Here is a 15619-nt window from a genome sequence, read left to right as displayed (position 1 = left end):
AAGACATTTTAACTAGAAGCAAGCAATCTAAAATTACATACATTTTGCAAAAGGTAAAGCATGGATCTGAAGATAATGAAGAAAAATGTTCAGAGGATAAGGATAACTTGCCAAAAAGAAAACGCTCTCGGTTAATTAATAGTGTTTTTAGTGATGACGAAGAAAATATTGTTTAATTTATATTAATATGTGTCACTTAAAAAATTTTTAATGAAGATATTTATCTTAATTATGAAAATATACTAGCATGTTTTTTAATTTTTGGAACCTAACCCTCCTTTTCGTATTAGTTCTTTGTTTCGTATAACACGGATTCGCATAACACGGCAAATTTTTGGAACGTAACTACCGTGTTATACGGGGGTTACCTATATAAAAAATATTTATATACTGTATATAGCCATCGACGTTTAAGTCAGTCAAACGATATGGAAAGTCTGGCCAAGCGCCATCTGGTGTCGTGTCCGAAAAGCGGTGTCGTGGCCGTGAGATATTAAAGGATAATGTAAAAGTAGACGTACCGTACGTGTTTATATGTTGCCGGTGGTGAAACTGTTGCTGTGATTTTTAACGACGATGCTTTTTATTAGTAAATATTTAGGATTATCGAAATTAACGTTGTTGTTATTTGTTCTATGGAGACTTTCAGGTGAGAACGATTTCTAATTGATTTTTGTTGTCGGTCAAGGTCGTATTTGGACGAAATCAATGATCGATATCTGCGAACTGTTTGATATTTATTAATATACAGTTTTTTATCTTTCAAATTTAATTCATTCGTGCCGATTGTTACGCTTTAATCGTTGCATGTAAATGTCACTTTTCGTGTAGTTTTTATTAAAACTGAATTGTTGAAAAGAAATGAGAATGTTGTCGTTCGGTTTCCGAATTAATTGCTTATGAATCTATCGGAAAATAAATTTGTACATTTTCTGTATTTATTAAGTCGAAATTTATGCAAAATATTTATTTATAATATTGTGTACACGTTTTTGCCGAAATCGAAGAAGAATGTGCTTTTCCTTCGTAAATATTTGTGATTTTTAAAAAATATATAATTGAAATGAGTTTCTTGCTCCTCCTCGTTTATTTTTAATATTTGATCCGACCGTTAGTTATTTTTTCGGGGTCGACTGGAGTGATAAAACTATTTGGATCTGCTGTGTGAGACCTCATATTTTCCAATTACTTCTCGCCTCTCCTCTGCTCGATGCTCTGGTAGAAACTGTTGTTTTGCCGCTGGTGATCTCATAGAAATCCCACGTGTAATTTTAAACGGTTTTGAATTGAGATGTAGTTTATGTAGATGTGATCGAAGTGCCAACTCGGTTCTTCCAGATGTACTTCTCAACCAGCTTTCCTTTGAATTCTATATAAATAATTACGGTATATAAATATGGTTTCTGCTATGGTCCTATGTTTGTATTTAAAATTTTATTTTGTGTATTAAAGACGAGATGTCTATTTTTGGTTTTACGATTATGAAGTGTAATCAACAAATGCAAGTGCTGCTGTTGTTAATGAGATTTTGTGGCATATTTCTGTATTAAATGGTAAAATGGTATCTAAGGTGGAAGTAGTCGTCTATAAAACTGTGTTTACTAACTGGATAAATTCTTGCATAAAATATCAATTACCGAAGAAACGGCACTAATTACTCTGAAGAAATAAACTTAAATATTTTACAAATGTTTCCGGCTGTATTTTTTTAGCCGTTCTTGGGTAAGTTGATGTTTTAAAATAGGACAAAATTTAATTTAAATTTAATAAAAATTCAATTGGGTTTGAACAGAAGTTTGATTGGCATAAGTTATAGGAATATTTTTCAAACTAGGATGTCATGTAACTTTGTTGTATTGCAATAGAATTGGTGTCGATCCAAAAAGAAAAGTGATTCTTGTGCTTGCTGACATGGAGAGATGATCCACAAGAAGAAAGCAATCCATGGCAATTGCTTTGTTCTTGTAGATCAACACCAACACGAAAAACAAACAAAAAAATGTTTTTTGTTTGTTTTTCATACCTATTTTCCATTAGGCACATGCAATGCTAATTTTTTATTTTTCTCCACTAAATTCTGTTAAATGTGCTCAATTATGTTGGGGAGCACAGATGTCATTTTGTTTCCACTCTATATTGAAAATGAAGTTGTAGGCACCTATGTTTTACATTTAAATTGACCCTCGTTATATTTTTGGATTTCTCATCACAATTAACAAAAATGGCAGTTTTAGTAAAATTGGCCCATCAAATTTTGAGAATGAACTTGGTTCTATAAGTCCATAGAAGATATGCTAGTGACCTTGGGACATCACCTGACAAAGTGTGATTTCTTCAATAGCGCTTTGTTGTACATGCTCATGCTTCAACCTTATATCTTGAAAATGAAGTCATGGACACCTGTTTTTTATTACATTTTTGGATTCCTCATTGAAATTAATCAAAAATGGCAAACAATCTGCTAACAATCTGCCTCAATTATGAAATTTCAAAAAGATCTCCACGCACTTGCAAAGAGTGTCATTGTCTTTAAAGTTTATTGTTGTTTTTCTATAATTGCCTTTGTAAATTTCCACCTGTTTCATAGATTTTTACCTTAGTTTTATTCCTTATATGATTAATGAGTTGTGTGTCATCAAATAGCACTTTTACTTGGCCATTCAGTGCATATGAAGCTAAAGCAGTATCAGAAATGGAGACTTGATAGCTACAACCAACAGACTGCCGAAAATCTATCGGGCTAGTTTTATGCTACTTATTAGATAAATAACGTAATCAATTTGATTACGTAATTTATAATTTACGGAGACTTGATGTTCTTTTATTCTGTTAATGGCTGGCTGGTTACTCCTGTATGTTCTAAGGTTTGATTAATTCTGGTATCATTTACTGGAATGGTATATACTTTTAGTAGAATGTCTTTATTCACCCCTTCCTTATCATTTCTGATTAGGGAGGGACTAGATGTTTGGGTTTCATTTGTATGCTACTTTATATTTAATGTTCTTGCTATTTGTTTATAGGTGTTATTGTCATATGTAATTGCATTACATGATATAGATTTCTATTAGGTTTGTATTGGTGTCTGTTAGGAAGTAGAAAATTGATAGAAAAAACTTTGGATGACAGGAAATACTACTGTTAACATCTAACAGAAATAGGCTGAAGAAGTATAACACAGAAAGATGAATGAGAATAGAAAATGAAATACCTGATGAGTGCAGAATACAAAACGAGAGATGAATGGAGAAAAGATCTAAGGAAATTGAGGAGGATATAAGGAGGGGGTCACAAGACAGATCATACCATAAGATCAAACAGCTCCTATACACAATAAGATCAAGGCCAACTATAATCAAAGACAAAGAAGGCAAAATTTTAATAAGCAATGAAGAAATTAGTGACAGATAGAAATAGTATATGGAGGAATTATATAATGATGAAATTAGACACATTGAAAATGAACATATAATTGATAGAGAAAATTTAGGCCCATCATTATTAGAAGAAAAATATAACTAAGCACTTTGAAAACAGAGCTTGGAGAAGGCAACAGGAATAGATAACATACCTGTAGAGCTTTTAAAAGTTAAGAAAAACAATTATATAAAGTAATTTGACTGTTATGAAACAGGTGAGATACTGAGCAATTTTACAAAATGCAGAACTATCACCTTGCCTAAAAAATAGAAATGTTGGAATTACACAACAATATCTCTTTTATTTCATACGAAAATTCTACTGTACATAGTAAAAGGCAGAATACAAAGTAAAATAGACAATTACTTGGAAGATCAGTTCGGCTTCTAGGCAAGTATAGGTATGAAAGAAATTATTTATTGTGATATGGTCACAATGCCAGGCTGCAATTTTTAATCATATTTTTAATTAATTAAATTTAAAATACATGTTCTTCACCTCAAGTTATTAGTAGTGTCTTGCCCCTGTACATCATACTTTTCCTTTAACAATAAAGTTATGCCGGTCATCTATTAACTGCTTTCAGGGAAAAATTTTTGAATTGAAATAACATAACTTCTGATTTGCATTGGATATTTGTACAGTCAACCCCCCCTATAACATGGTAGATAAGTTCCGTTTTTTATGAAATTGATGTTTTAGGAGACCTTGCCAATCACAGCCCGACACGTGTGAAGTTTACGGACTACGGTTGTTTGAAAGGTTTTCTTCCATAAAATTAATTGATTTCTAGACTAATTCGACTCAACATTTCCAAAATACGTATATTTTTTTTGGGAATAATCCATATAAACTATGCTATAAACAAAAAATTGTAGGATTACTTACCGAGTGTGCACGATTCGACGTCGCCATTGTTTAAGCTTGTTTTCATCGCGGAGCAGCGCACCAAACAGCGGGCGCAATTTCTGATAAGTTATTTTTTTGCAAAAACTTCGTTGAACTTTGGAGACATCATTAATATAAATAATTTTTATGGCCGTTGAATAAGAAATGTTTCTTTCACAAGAAATGTATAAAATTACAGTACTGTATTAGACTTACGGTACCTAATTTACATACTGTACAGGCGATAGCTCGCCTAAACTCTCCGTAGTGTGGCGCTAGACGGTGGAAAGTATATATATAATTATAATAAAGTTACAATAAATTAAGTTAATATATAATTATATATAAAGTACCTAATTTATATATAATTAATATATAATTATATGTACAGTACCTAATTTATATATAATTTATATATAATACTGTGCAGACGATAGTAAACTCAATTTACCCGCCTAAACTCTCCGTAGTGTGGCGCTGGACGACGGAAAGTAGTTCGGCTGCCCGATGACGTTTTACTGAATTATAAGAGTTTTTTTATCATGTTTGTACGGATACTATCACAATTTTTTCACCATCATATAGGAATCCGAACTATAGGAACTCATGTTATAGGGGGGTCGACTGTATATAGTTAATTGGTGCTTCCTGCCTCTAAGGTTTCCATATCTGATCTTGGATTTCATCTGTATTTTTCCATTTTCTAGATTAATTTAAGGAAGAACAGGTGGACTGATGACAGTTGGAATTTATAGGTCTACAATTTTTTCAAATGGCAGTCCAACTATCTTTGCATTGTGAATGATTCTAGAAAGAAGCTTAGAAATGAACAGAAAAGCATATCTGACATTCATAGATCTAGAGAAGACATTCGATACAGTGAAATGAGATATGCTGTTTAAAACTACGAAGAAGGCAAACTTAGATTGTAGATTGTTAGATTAAAAGGATAATTTACCAGTTATGCAAGAACAAGCATACATATATAAATATCAATGGGGTGGAGAGGGAAGCCAATGTGAAAAAGGGCATAGGACAGGTCTGCTCATTTTCTTCTCACCTGTTTAATATGTACATCGTAGAGATACATAAAATGAAGAGATGTAATGATAAATGGGAAAAAGATACACTGCATCAGATTTGCTGATGATACAGTAACAATGAGTAATTCAGGAAGAGAAATAAATCATATGTTTAGTATACTGTATGAGAACTTACATCATTGAGGTTTAAAGATTAAGAAAACAAAGGTAATGGTAATAGAAACAAACACTGGGAAGACAAACTCTAAATCTGGATCGACAGAAATAATAAGTAAGTTTTACAACAAATATGTGTAATCTTTAACCAATATCTGGCGTGAAAATTCCGAACTAATATTGGCAAACGGCTTTCGATGCCCTTCCTGGGCTCTTCTTCAGGCCAAATTTAATGTACTGGATTCTTAAATCGAATATGTTCGCCTTTGCCAAAACACATAAAATAGGACAACAGCTAAGACCTGTAGTAGACAAAGGAAGAGCTCCTATCATCAAACTTGAAAAATTTCTTCATAATATGCTGTCTGCACATCTAGTAAACTACCGATTCAATATCTTGAATCCAAAAGAATTGATATTAAAACTCAAAACCATAAACAAGCCAGAATACGAAATGATCTAAAATCCCACAGTATGGGATTTTAGATCATTATACCCCTTGATAAAAATACAACCTTGTTTTTGTGCACTCAGAGATTTCCTCATAGAAAAAGTAAATGATACTAATCTGCACCAAGATATACTGGAATTGGCCCATCTAGCCTGTTACAGTTCGGTATTCCAGTTCAAAGGAAACATATATGCACAAGAGAGAGGAGTACCTATGGGAAGTCCACTATCTGGGGACTTCCCATAATCTGCAAAATGGTAATTAAGGCATTAGAAACCAAAACCCTACCACTCTTTCTCTCAAATATAATCATGTATGGTAGGTATATAGATGACATTATAATTCGCTGGAAAACACCACCAGACCTAAGACAATTTAAGACAGCCGTGAACAACAACCCTTATGGCCTTTATTTGGAATTAGAGCAGCATAGTGATGAAAAAATCCACTTCTTGGATATAGAAATTGAAATTAAAGAAAGAACAATACAAACAAAAGTTTATAGAAAACCCACAACTATACCATCATACATACCCATCAATTCCTGTGACCCCGTACTCTTACAAAGTAGCGGCATTCAGGACTTTGGTAGAAAGGGTCTATTCCCACTCTTCCACGACCTACGTTCTACAACAAGAATTAGCGTATATTAGAGATGTCGCTAAAGACCACGTTTATGACAACTTAATAAACAAATTATGTAATCAACGCCTTCACATAAACAGTAAAACAGATGAAGAAAAGACATCAGGAGCAGATGATAAAGAACATATGGAAAGGGTTCCGGTAACGTACAACCCACAAATGAAAACGATATATAATTCAATTGCAAAGAAAAAAGGAATTAAAATTACATACAGAAGAAACCCTTCCATATATAATTTATTAAGAAACGGAAAAGACGCCCATAACCCGAACAGGCTACCAGGAATATACACCATTCCCTTAATAGACGATAGATGGCAAAGACAACTAATTTACATAGGGTCCACTAAACGTTTATTAGCCACCAGAATAAAGGAACATAAAGCAGACATCACCCACACAAATATATGACAGCATTGTCGACATATGCAACAAACCCAGACATAACCCCAATTTTTAATGAGGCACGGATCATCCACACCACTCGTCATCATGAACATCTAAGAACTTTGGAAGCGATGGAAATTTACAAAGCAGATTGCAAACTAATCATCAATCTTAAAGAAGAAATGAATCTCTCAACAGCGTGGCAGTATTTATTGGATGATGAATCGTAATTTATTATATGATACACCAGATTATTATGGGATGCACACATTGTATATCCACTAGTTAAAATTATTTTTAGAAACGGCATGTGATTATAAAATATGTGAGATTATTATAAGATGCGCACAACATATCTTCATGAATATAAATTATAAAGAAATTATAATTTGGAAAGGCATGTGATTACTTTCCTTATTTGAACTTCTAGTAACAGAGCACGTTCTTATTTAAAAATATTCGATTTAAGAATCCAGTACATTAAATTTGGCCTGAAGAAGAGCCCAGGAGGGGGCATCAAAAGCGTTTGCCAATATTAGTTTGGAATTTTCACGCCGGATATTGGTTAAAGACTACACATATTTGTTGTATATGACCCGGTGTGGGAGAAATCTTTAAGAAATTTTACTTATATAAGGAGTGAAATCACAGAAAATAATAATGTATGAAAGAGATCAAGAAAAGGATAGGGCTCATGAAGCAAGAATGGAACACCTAACTATGGAAGCAAAGAAAATATTTACTAAACATTTCTCTGGAACATTTTGCTGTATTGAAGTGAATACTGGACACCAGGAAAGCACCCATCTGGAAGCAGCAGAAATATGAATATGGAGGAGAGTAAACAAAACAAGCTGGACTGAATGGAAAACAAATGAAACAATTCTGAGGGAAGTGGTAGAACAAAGAAAGTTAATACAAAAAAAAAATTTAATATATTTTAAGACTATACAATAATGAATCTTTTCATGTCCTTTCTCACAACTTGGGAAAATAATGGTCTTATGGTGGAGTCAAACTAGTCTTTGCACAGCACTAGTAGCAATTGTTATTTTTAAGTTATTTTAAAATAACAATAAAAACCTGTTACTGTAAATTAAAAGTAACTATTTTGCCCATACTATTGGCTTATCTTATCTATCTTTATTAAGTATAAGGGTACATACCGTAGTACTGCTAAGCACAACTAGGTGTTAGTGCACTCAATGCTATTTATTACATGTGATGTTATATATTTGTCAAGGTATATTACAAAAGGAATTGAAAAATAGAAGACTAGATTGATAGTTGCCAATGATCAGTGTTTCGTATGCTCTGTCAGTGGACAGGCCACATTCTCCTTTTGTCAGCATTTTTAAAGAATTTGCTATTATCACAAAAATACTTTATTTAATGAGTCTAGTAACAATATGTATGCCAAAGACATTGTATGTATTTTATTACAAACAATTGAAACAAATAAGAATGACATTCTCAGATTCCTTCAATTTGGAAAGAATCAAGATTGATATTTTTATATATTAAATTGGGATTGATGCTATTAAATATTTGGTAGTTAGAGGTCAATGGAGTGGAGAGATAAAGTAGAGCCATGTGTTGTGTCTCGAGTAGGGTTGGACTTATGACGATTTTACTTGTTATTAACATTTAAAATGTTCTTATAAAACTCATCCCTACCCTCAAAATTAAGCTTTTTGTCATTTTATAATAATTAAAAATATAAAAAGTTTTTAATAATAAAATATCATAATGGATGGTACTGCGCACAATTTTAAATGTTGTCGGGAATGTTAAGCAACTTGCTGGATTTTCTAAATTGTGATGTTGATGTTAACCTATTGCTATATTTTTGATAGTGTTTACGGCAATATTTTTATAAGATATCATATGCAGAGATTACATTAAATTTTGTTTATTAAAGTTATTTAATATAAGCATTGTGCAATATCACTGTTAATAAAGAATTTTTTTCACTTTTTATTCTGTCAGTGTTTTTATTCAAAAATCAGCACTTTTCTACCAATGTCCCAGCTATTCTTCATTGTAAAGATTTGCAAGTATGTAGATCTAATTTAAAAAAGACTAAAATTGTAACACTGTGTAGCACAACAGTCTGAATTCGTTACTAGCTTGGTGCCAAGATACCATTTAGTGGCAATATTGCCAAGCTAACGAGAAAATCATCTTGAAATTATTGGAGATGTTGCAATTCCTGACAATGATCAAATAATAAAGCTAGATTCATTATTGGGCTGTAGCTTTGGCTACTTAAGTATACAGAGATTAAGTAATTTGAATTAAAGAACTAATTATCTTTAGTCCAAATTACCTTTTGATCATTTGAATATTAATTTCATATGATTATGGGTTTATTTTCTATCATAGTTATATATAAACATAACTGTGACAATAGCTTCACATTACAAAGTTAAAATGAATATTTATTCATTTATTTTATATAAATTTTATGGTAGAAGTATTGATAAGACATACTCTCATAATTTTTAGTATTCTAATTTCTGAGAAATTCTTTTTCTGCTATTGCAATTAATAATTTGTAAACAGAAAAATGTAATTTAATTTATGCCATCTGTAATTAATTGCAATTACAGTTGACATAAAAATAGTAGTATATAATAATAGAATTTAATTTAATGTACTGACTTATCATAATAGAATATAATTATTCTTTTAAAGAATGAAATGATAATTTAAAATAATTTTATGTTTTCTTTCAGTAGAATGCCGACATGTCAGTTTTTCTCGACAGTCAGTAGAAATTACTCCACAAAAGGAAAATTATTATACAGGAGATGAAATGTTAGCAAAATCTTTACCCTTCAAACTTCAAAATAATGATAAACTGATTGAAGGTGACTATTATCCAAAGCAAGATGTGCCAAATTATACTATTTTGCATCCTAATTTGATTCCAAATCAGTATAAATTAGTTGTTGTAAGTATTAATTATAGAAGTTGTTTAATTTATAAAAATGTGTTTTTATTTTCATTTTACAGATTAATTAGAATTATATCTTCATTATGTTTATTTTCCAAATTCAATAAATAAGTATATATTTCAAAAGATTATAAAATTAGATAATTTTTCAAAACTTTATATGTCTAAATGTAATTTAAAATTAAATTAAGTTTTGCTTAATTTCAATAAAGAAATTTTATAGATGTGATGATTATTTTGAAATATTTAAATGAAGCTGTTATTTTCTTCAATAGATGTTTTGCTTAATAAGCTAGAGACTGATATATTGATCTATGGATTTAAATTATCTACCAGAGATCAATATAACATTCCCATAAAATTGTGTTTACACTTACAATATTTGTTAAAAAATCCTAGTCGTAGCAGGCATATTTTGTTAAATTTTTTTCTAATGAAGTATTTTTATTATCTTTTCATTAATATCACAATATTTTATTTATAAAAATAGAACTATTTTTGTTTTTAGTGTATTCACCAATTAATCTTTTATGTTTAAATTATACAATCAAGAAGTTGATGTAATTTTTCTGTTTTTTTTTTTTTTTTTTAACAAGAGATTTTGCTATTTTGTTTATAGTTTTTATACAAATGAAATATTAAAAATGTTATAGTTTTGTCTTTTTCAAATAACACTGAGGATTGCCTTTCAAAGAGTGCTATATATCTTCAAAGGATTAAAAATTTAATTTTATGCCTTGGAAAAATTTGTTTGATTTGATGGTTAAACATAAGAATATTATAATAAAAAAAAAGAATCTGGTGTGAAATATTAATTATTTCTTTTGTAAATAAAAAGAAAACAATAAAAACGTAACCAAAAACCATGGAAAATCAATTTGAGGTATCACTGCTTGTAAATATCTTGTAAATTTTGTGCCAAAAAATGTTATCTTTGTTTTTCAAATAAATTTTTGTTTGTCTCCTTTATAATAAATTAATTTATCTATTTCTAAGTAAAAATTGGAAATGTCTGTAGAAATAATTTTTTAAAATATCCTTTTTCATGATAAAGATTTAATACTTATTACTATAATCTAGACATGTTAATCCTTGAATATACATTATACATAATACACAAGTATATTATATATACTTGTGGCCCAAAACTCCATGACATCTTCCAATGTGGTCCAGAGAAACAAAAAGGTTGGACATCCCTGTTCTAGATGTTTGAAACATCTAGAACAGGGACTAAACGATAGAAGGACTAAACAGGGACTAAACATCTAGAAGGACTAAACGATATTAATAAAGAAATCTACAGATGGAAGTCTAGTTTAAGAATATACCAGAATCTTCCCTTATTTGTGATTTATTCAAAACATCTAGAATGCTGATGAAAGATGACATTATATGTAGGACAGGCAAGATCAAGAAAATCGATTTTTTTGGATAACTGATTATGTACGAAAAAATACATTATTAATATAGTATATTGACATACAGAAAATGGATCCTGAAATTCATTAAAATCATGGAATGAAGTCAGGCACGACCAGAATTCCTACATAAATTGCAAAATTGTGTCATCCATTTTACTAAGACATCTTTGGTAAACTTATTACATATAAAGAATGCTTCTATCTCTGCATTGTCAACACTAAAAATTTTTGCATTGGCCAAGGTGCACAAACAGAAAACTAATTACTCCCTATTGTTGACAATTCATCTTTATCAACCTGAATGGTTGATAAAGATGGCTTGTCAACAAATCTATCAACAACCATCTACATTCATACCACCAAACCATTAAGAATTTCATGGAATGTCTGGAAAAACTAAGTGAATTACAAGTAGAGAAAGACACATACATCACTGTATGTTACATTGAATCATTATACACGTCCATAAAAATAGAACCCTATTTTTATATGTAATGGGTTTGAATAAATATCATAAAGACATTTTGGAGTGTCTGTCATGTCATACATCTTCCAGTTCAAAGGATCGGTTTTTCAACCAAAAATATGCTGATGGGAAGTCACCTCTTGGGCATATTGTGTTAGTCATTAGAACATCTGGAAAATAGTGTCCTTTCAGCTTTTGAACCAGTCATCAGCCTATATACTAGGTACATTGATGATGATCTAATCATATGGACATGCAAACCAGATGCACAGGAGTTCATAAAATTCATCAACAACATCAATTAAGGCTTATGGTTATGCCTAGAGCAAGAGCACAACAATAGTGTGCACTTTCTAGATGTCAATACAGTAGAGTGTTGATTATCTGAATCAATTGGGGACTGGGGTTATTCGGAAAATCGATTTTTTTGGATAACTGATTATGTACGAAAAAATACATTATTAATATAGTATATTAGTATATCCCAATAATAGTATATTAATATCTCCCATATTTAAATTTTTCTCCATTGTGTGTCGCTTTGCATTGAATTTTTGTCGATGTTAAGCCTAATGAAAATTTTTATAATAATAATCATGGCTATTGTATCGTTAAAAATTATTTTATTATTTTGTACAAATAAATATATTGAAAAATATAAAAACAAAAAAAATTATACTTTAGAAGTTAATCTAGTATCAAAAACGTTTGATTCAGCATGACACAGTCCAACTGGAAAGCTCTCAGGTTAACTGACATTTTGGTTGATTGGCATTCGGATAATTGATGCTCTACTGTATTACCATTCAAGAACAAAGGGTCAAACATCTGTGTAATGTAAACCTATATATCAATAATCTTTTATCCCAATCATATCATCAGATCTGTACTCATATAAATTGGCAAGTTTCAGAGCATTAATAAAAAAGATCATACACATTCATCTAACATCAACAACAAGCACAAAGAGTTAAGACACATCATCCAAATGGCAATTTAACATGGATATTGACCCAAAGTTATCAGGGGATTAATACAAGACTATTAACACTTATTAACAGGTGCTTTACTTTAATGTGTTACAGTGTTAGGATTAAGAATCTGTTTGTTTCTGGTCCTATATTGTAAGAAAAAAACAAAGGAAAGTACTGACAAGGAGACCCTATGGCTTTGGGGGAACAGATTTTGATGATCTTTGGTGTAGAGGTATTAAACCATGTGAGGATACTACCTGTAAAATACTAAAGTGCAGTACTCAAATATAATCAAGAAAAGCAAACTTAAAGTTTTCTTAGCATTTTATATATAAGTTATGCGTACTTTCTCTTGAGCGTCTGTGGCTGAGTGTTAACAATCCTGACTCGTACGCTTGAGTGCTCGGGTTCGATTCTCTTGTGTACACTTTTTTCCTTTTTTTTTTATTCATAAATACTTATTCGTAAATACTTTGAGTAAATAAATAAATACATTATAAGTATTTATGAATAAAAAAAATAAAAGGAAAAAAGTGTACACAAGAGAATCAAACCAGTTTTCTACCTCTACACCAAAGATCATCAAAATCCATTTCCCCAAAGCCATAGGGTCTCCTTGTGAGATGTTAAGTAAGATGAACTTTAAAGTATCAAGGCTCAAATCACAATGTTAATTTCCTCATTGTCATTCTTCCTAGACTTTCTTTTCATGGAACCATTTCACTTCAACTATTTGTGCATGATCTCTTCTCTTCACTTCAAAATGTCATAAACCAGTAATTTGGAAGCTGGTAGCAATCTGCTGAATTTGCATATGACAAAAATAATGACAATTTAGTTTTACATGTGTTTTTCCTATTTTATACCTTTCCACAATTAGCTTCACAGTCATGTTCTTCTTTTGATGAGCTTCCAGAATCATAACTTTGGTGTTAAGATCAACAGAACACCATTTTTTTGCAGCCATGGTATCACCTTAAGGAAGTGGAGTGAACCAACAAATGAATATAGATAATTGGCTTGATGAGAGATTGCACTTGGTCAATATTCACTATTTCTGTTTTTAGGGAGCCAGGGTAACAGGATGGGGTAATTTTGCTACACTTAATGCTGTACATCATTTTTTCTCAAAAAAGAGCATTTAAATAAATAAAAGTGAACTCTATCCTGGGTGATTGCAAAGGTAGAACAGGGTTGGATGGATAATCTATGGATTTAATACATAGTCACTCTCACACAGTTTTACTTTAGAGATTCTTTGGAGAGTCTTGGGATTTTTTCTGAAATAATGAGCATACCAAGGCACTAAATAGCTTTTCTCCCCAAAACAGTTCATGTTCAATACTACAGAACTATCCCATCTTGTCATTCTATCTCCCCTAAAATATGATAATTAGTATTGCCTAAGTATAATCTCTTATTGTGCTGTCTATACTCAACTAAATGCAATAAGGCCAAGTGTTATAGCCGTGACTTGAGCCTGGCAGAATGTACAGCTTTAGACCCTTTTCTCATTCCTAAAATACACCTTTCACATTGTGCATCAGCTGGTTGAACATGGCAGAGAATACCAATTTTTCTGTTATAAGACCTGATTTTACTTTCTATTTCCACATTAGACAAGTTACACTGTATACAGGTGAATTTACATAGATTTTTTTCAGAAAATTTAAGGGACCAACAAAATTCTTCATTAATGACAGGGTTTTGCTATATACAGATTTTGTTATAGACAGGTTTGACTAATAACATTTTTTTGGAGCAGAAACTTTATCTCAGTATATTAGCTTACAGAATTGTGCTGATATAAGAGTGTTTAATAGAGTACTGTATTTAAATCCTGTGTTTAAATTATTGATAAAGAGAGTGTTTCTTTCAATTTTTTAAAAATTGAAAGAAACATTTATCAATAAGCTTTGTTCCATTCTCAATGCCTGAAGAAGTTTGCATTGATGCAAGCAAAAGCAGTTGAAGAATAATTAAGTTGTTTTTGTTTTGCATCCTTAAGTATGTTTTAACACCTAATTAAAGTTTTGCATGTCATATTTGATTGTGTGTGTGTGAAGACAAGCATTCTAAATTTATATGTTTTCTTGTAATATTATTAATGTATTAAATTATGCAATTTAATTATTTGTTTTTATGTTCAATGTTACATTTCTTTTATTGTTTTATTTGTAGGTATTTAATAATTCCAAAAGAAATTTAGAAGAAAATGTTGTTAATCAGTTGAAAAAGGCATTTTCTATGCAGTTAAATTTCCCACTTAGGAATATTGGAATTGCATTCAAAGATGTAAGTGTTGTGTAATTTAATATATTTATTCATTATAAGAATTAAATGTTCTAACAAAACAAATTTGCTGTTTACATAAATTTTTGAATAAATTCTTATTAGAACATGTTCAGATAGTATGAAATTGATTTTGTTTTATCTAAGGGTATGTGATAACAGGTATGTACCGGTACCACATACTTTTAGCTGTCAATCCCGTCAGTGATAACTTTTGCATTTTATTGATTCCTTTTTTTTTTGCTAATATAGTTGATAAAATATAGTATAGTAGATATAGTAGTAAAAATAAATAGCAGGAACTCATTGAAATCAATGGTTTCATTCACTTAAAATACAGTAGAATCTCGCATACTTGACTTAATATGGATTGAGAAAATAACGAGTTTTATGGCATAGCAATGCTAGTCTAAATAGCAGACTTTTCATAAAGGTTGTGCAAATTTGTATACATATTAATTTAACTATATATAGGCTAAATAGTAAATGTTTCTGTTTGTAGTTAAATTTTAAT

General features: G+C 30.6%; 1 protein-coding gene across 1 annotated transcript in view; it reads left to right on the top strand.

Annotated features, from left to right (window-relative positions):
• The first annotated feature begins 382 nt into the window (after positions 1 to 382).
• LOC111624613 overlaps positions 383 to 15619 on the top strand; it is a 25645-nt gene continuing 10408 nt past the window's right edge. The window contains exons 1-3 of the mRNA XM_023367511.1: positions 383 to 649; positions 9729 to 9946; positions 14995 to 15108. Coding sequence (XP_023223279.1) covers positions 577 to 649; positions 9729 to 9946; positions 14995 to 15108 — 405 coding nt within the window. The 5' untranslated portion in view covers positions 383 to 576. The remainder of the gene's footprint in view (positions 650 to 9728; positions 9947 to 14994; positions 15109 to 15619) is intronic.

The sequence above is a fragment of the Centruroides sculpturatus genome, unplaced genomic scaffold, assembly GCF_000671375.1.
Source record: "Centruroides sculpturatus isolate CEXI.00-Female unplaced genomic scaffold, Cexi_2.0 scaffold56, whole genome shotgun sequence".
NCBI classification, from domain to species: Eukaryota; Metazoa; Arthropoda; class Arachnida; order Scorpiones; family Buthidae; genus Centruroides; species Centruroides sculpturatus.
The sequence above is the reverse complement of the archived record's forward strand: the minus strand, read 5'-3'. Positions and strand labels throughout refer to the sequence as shown.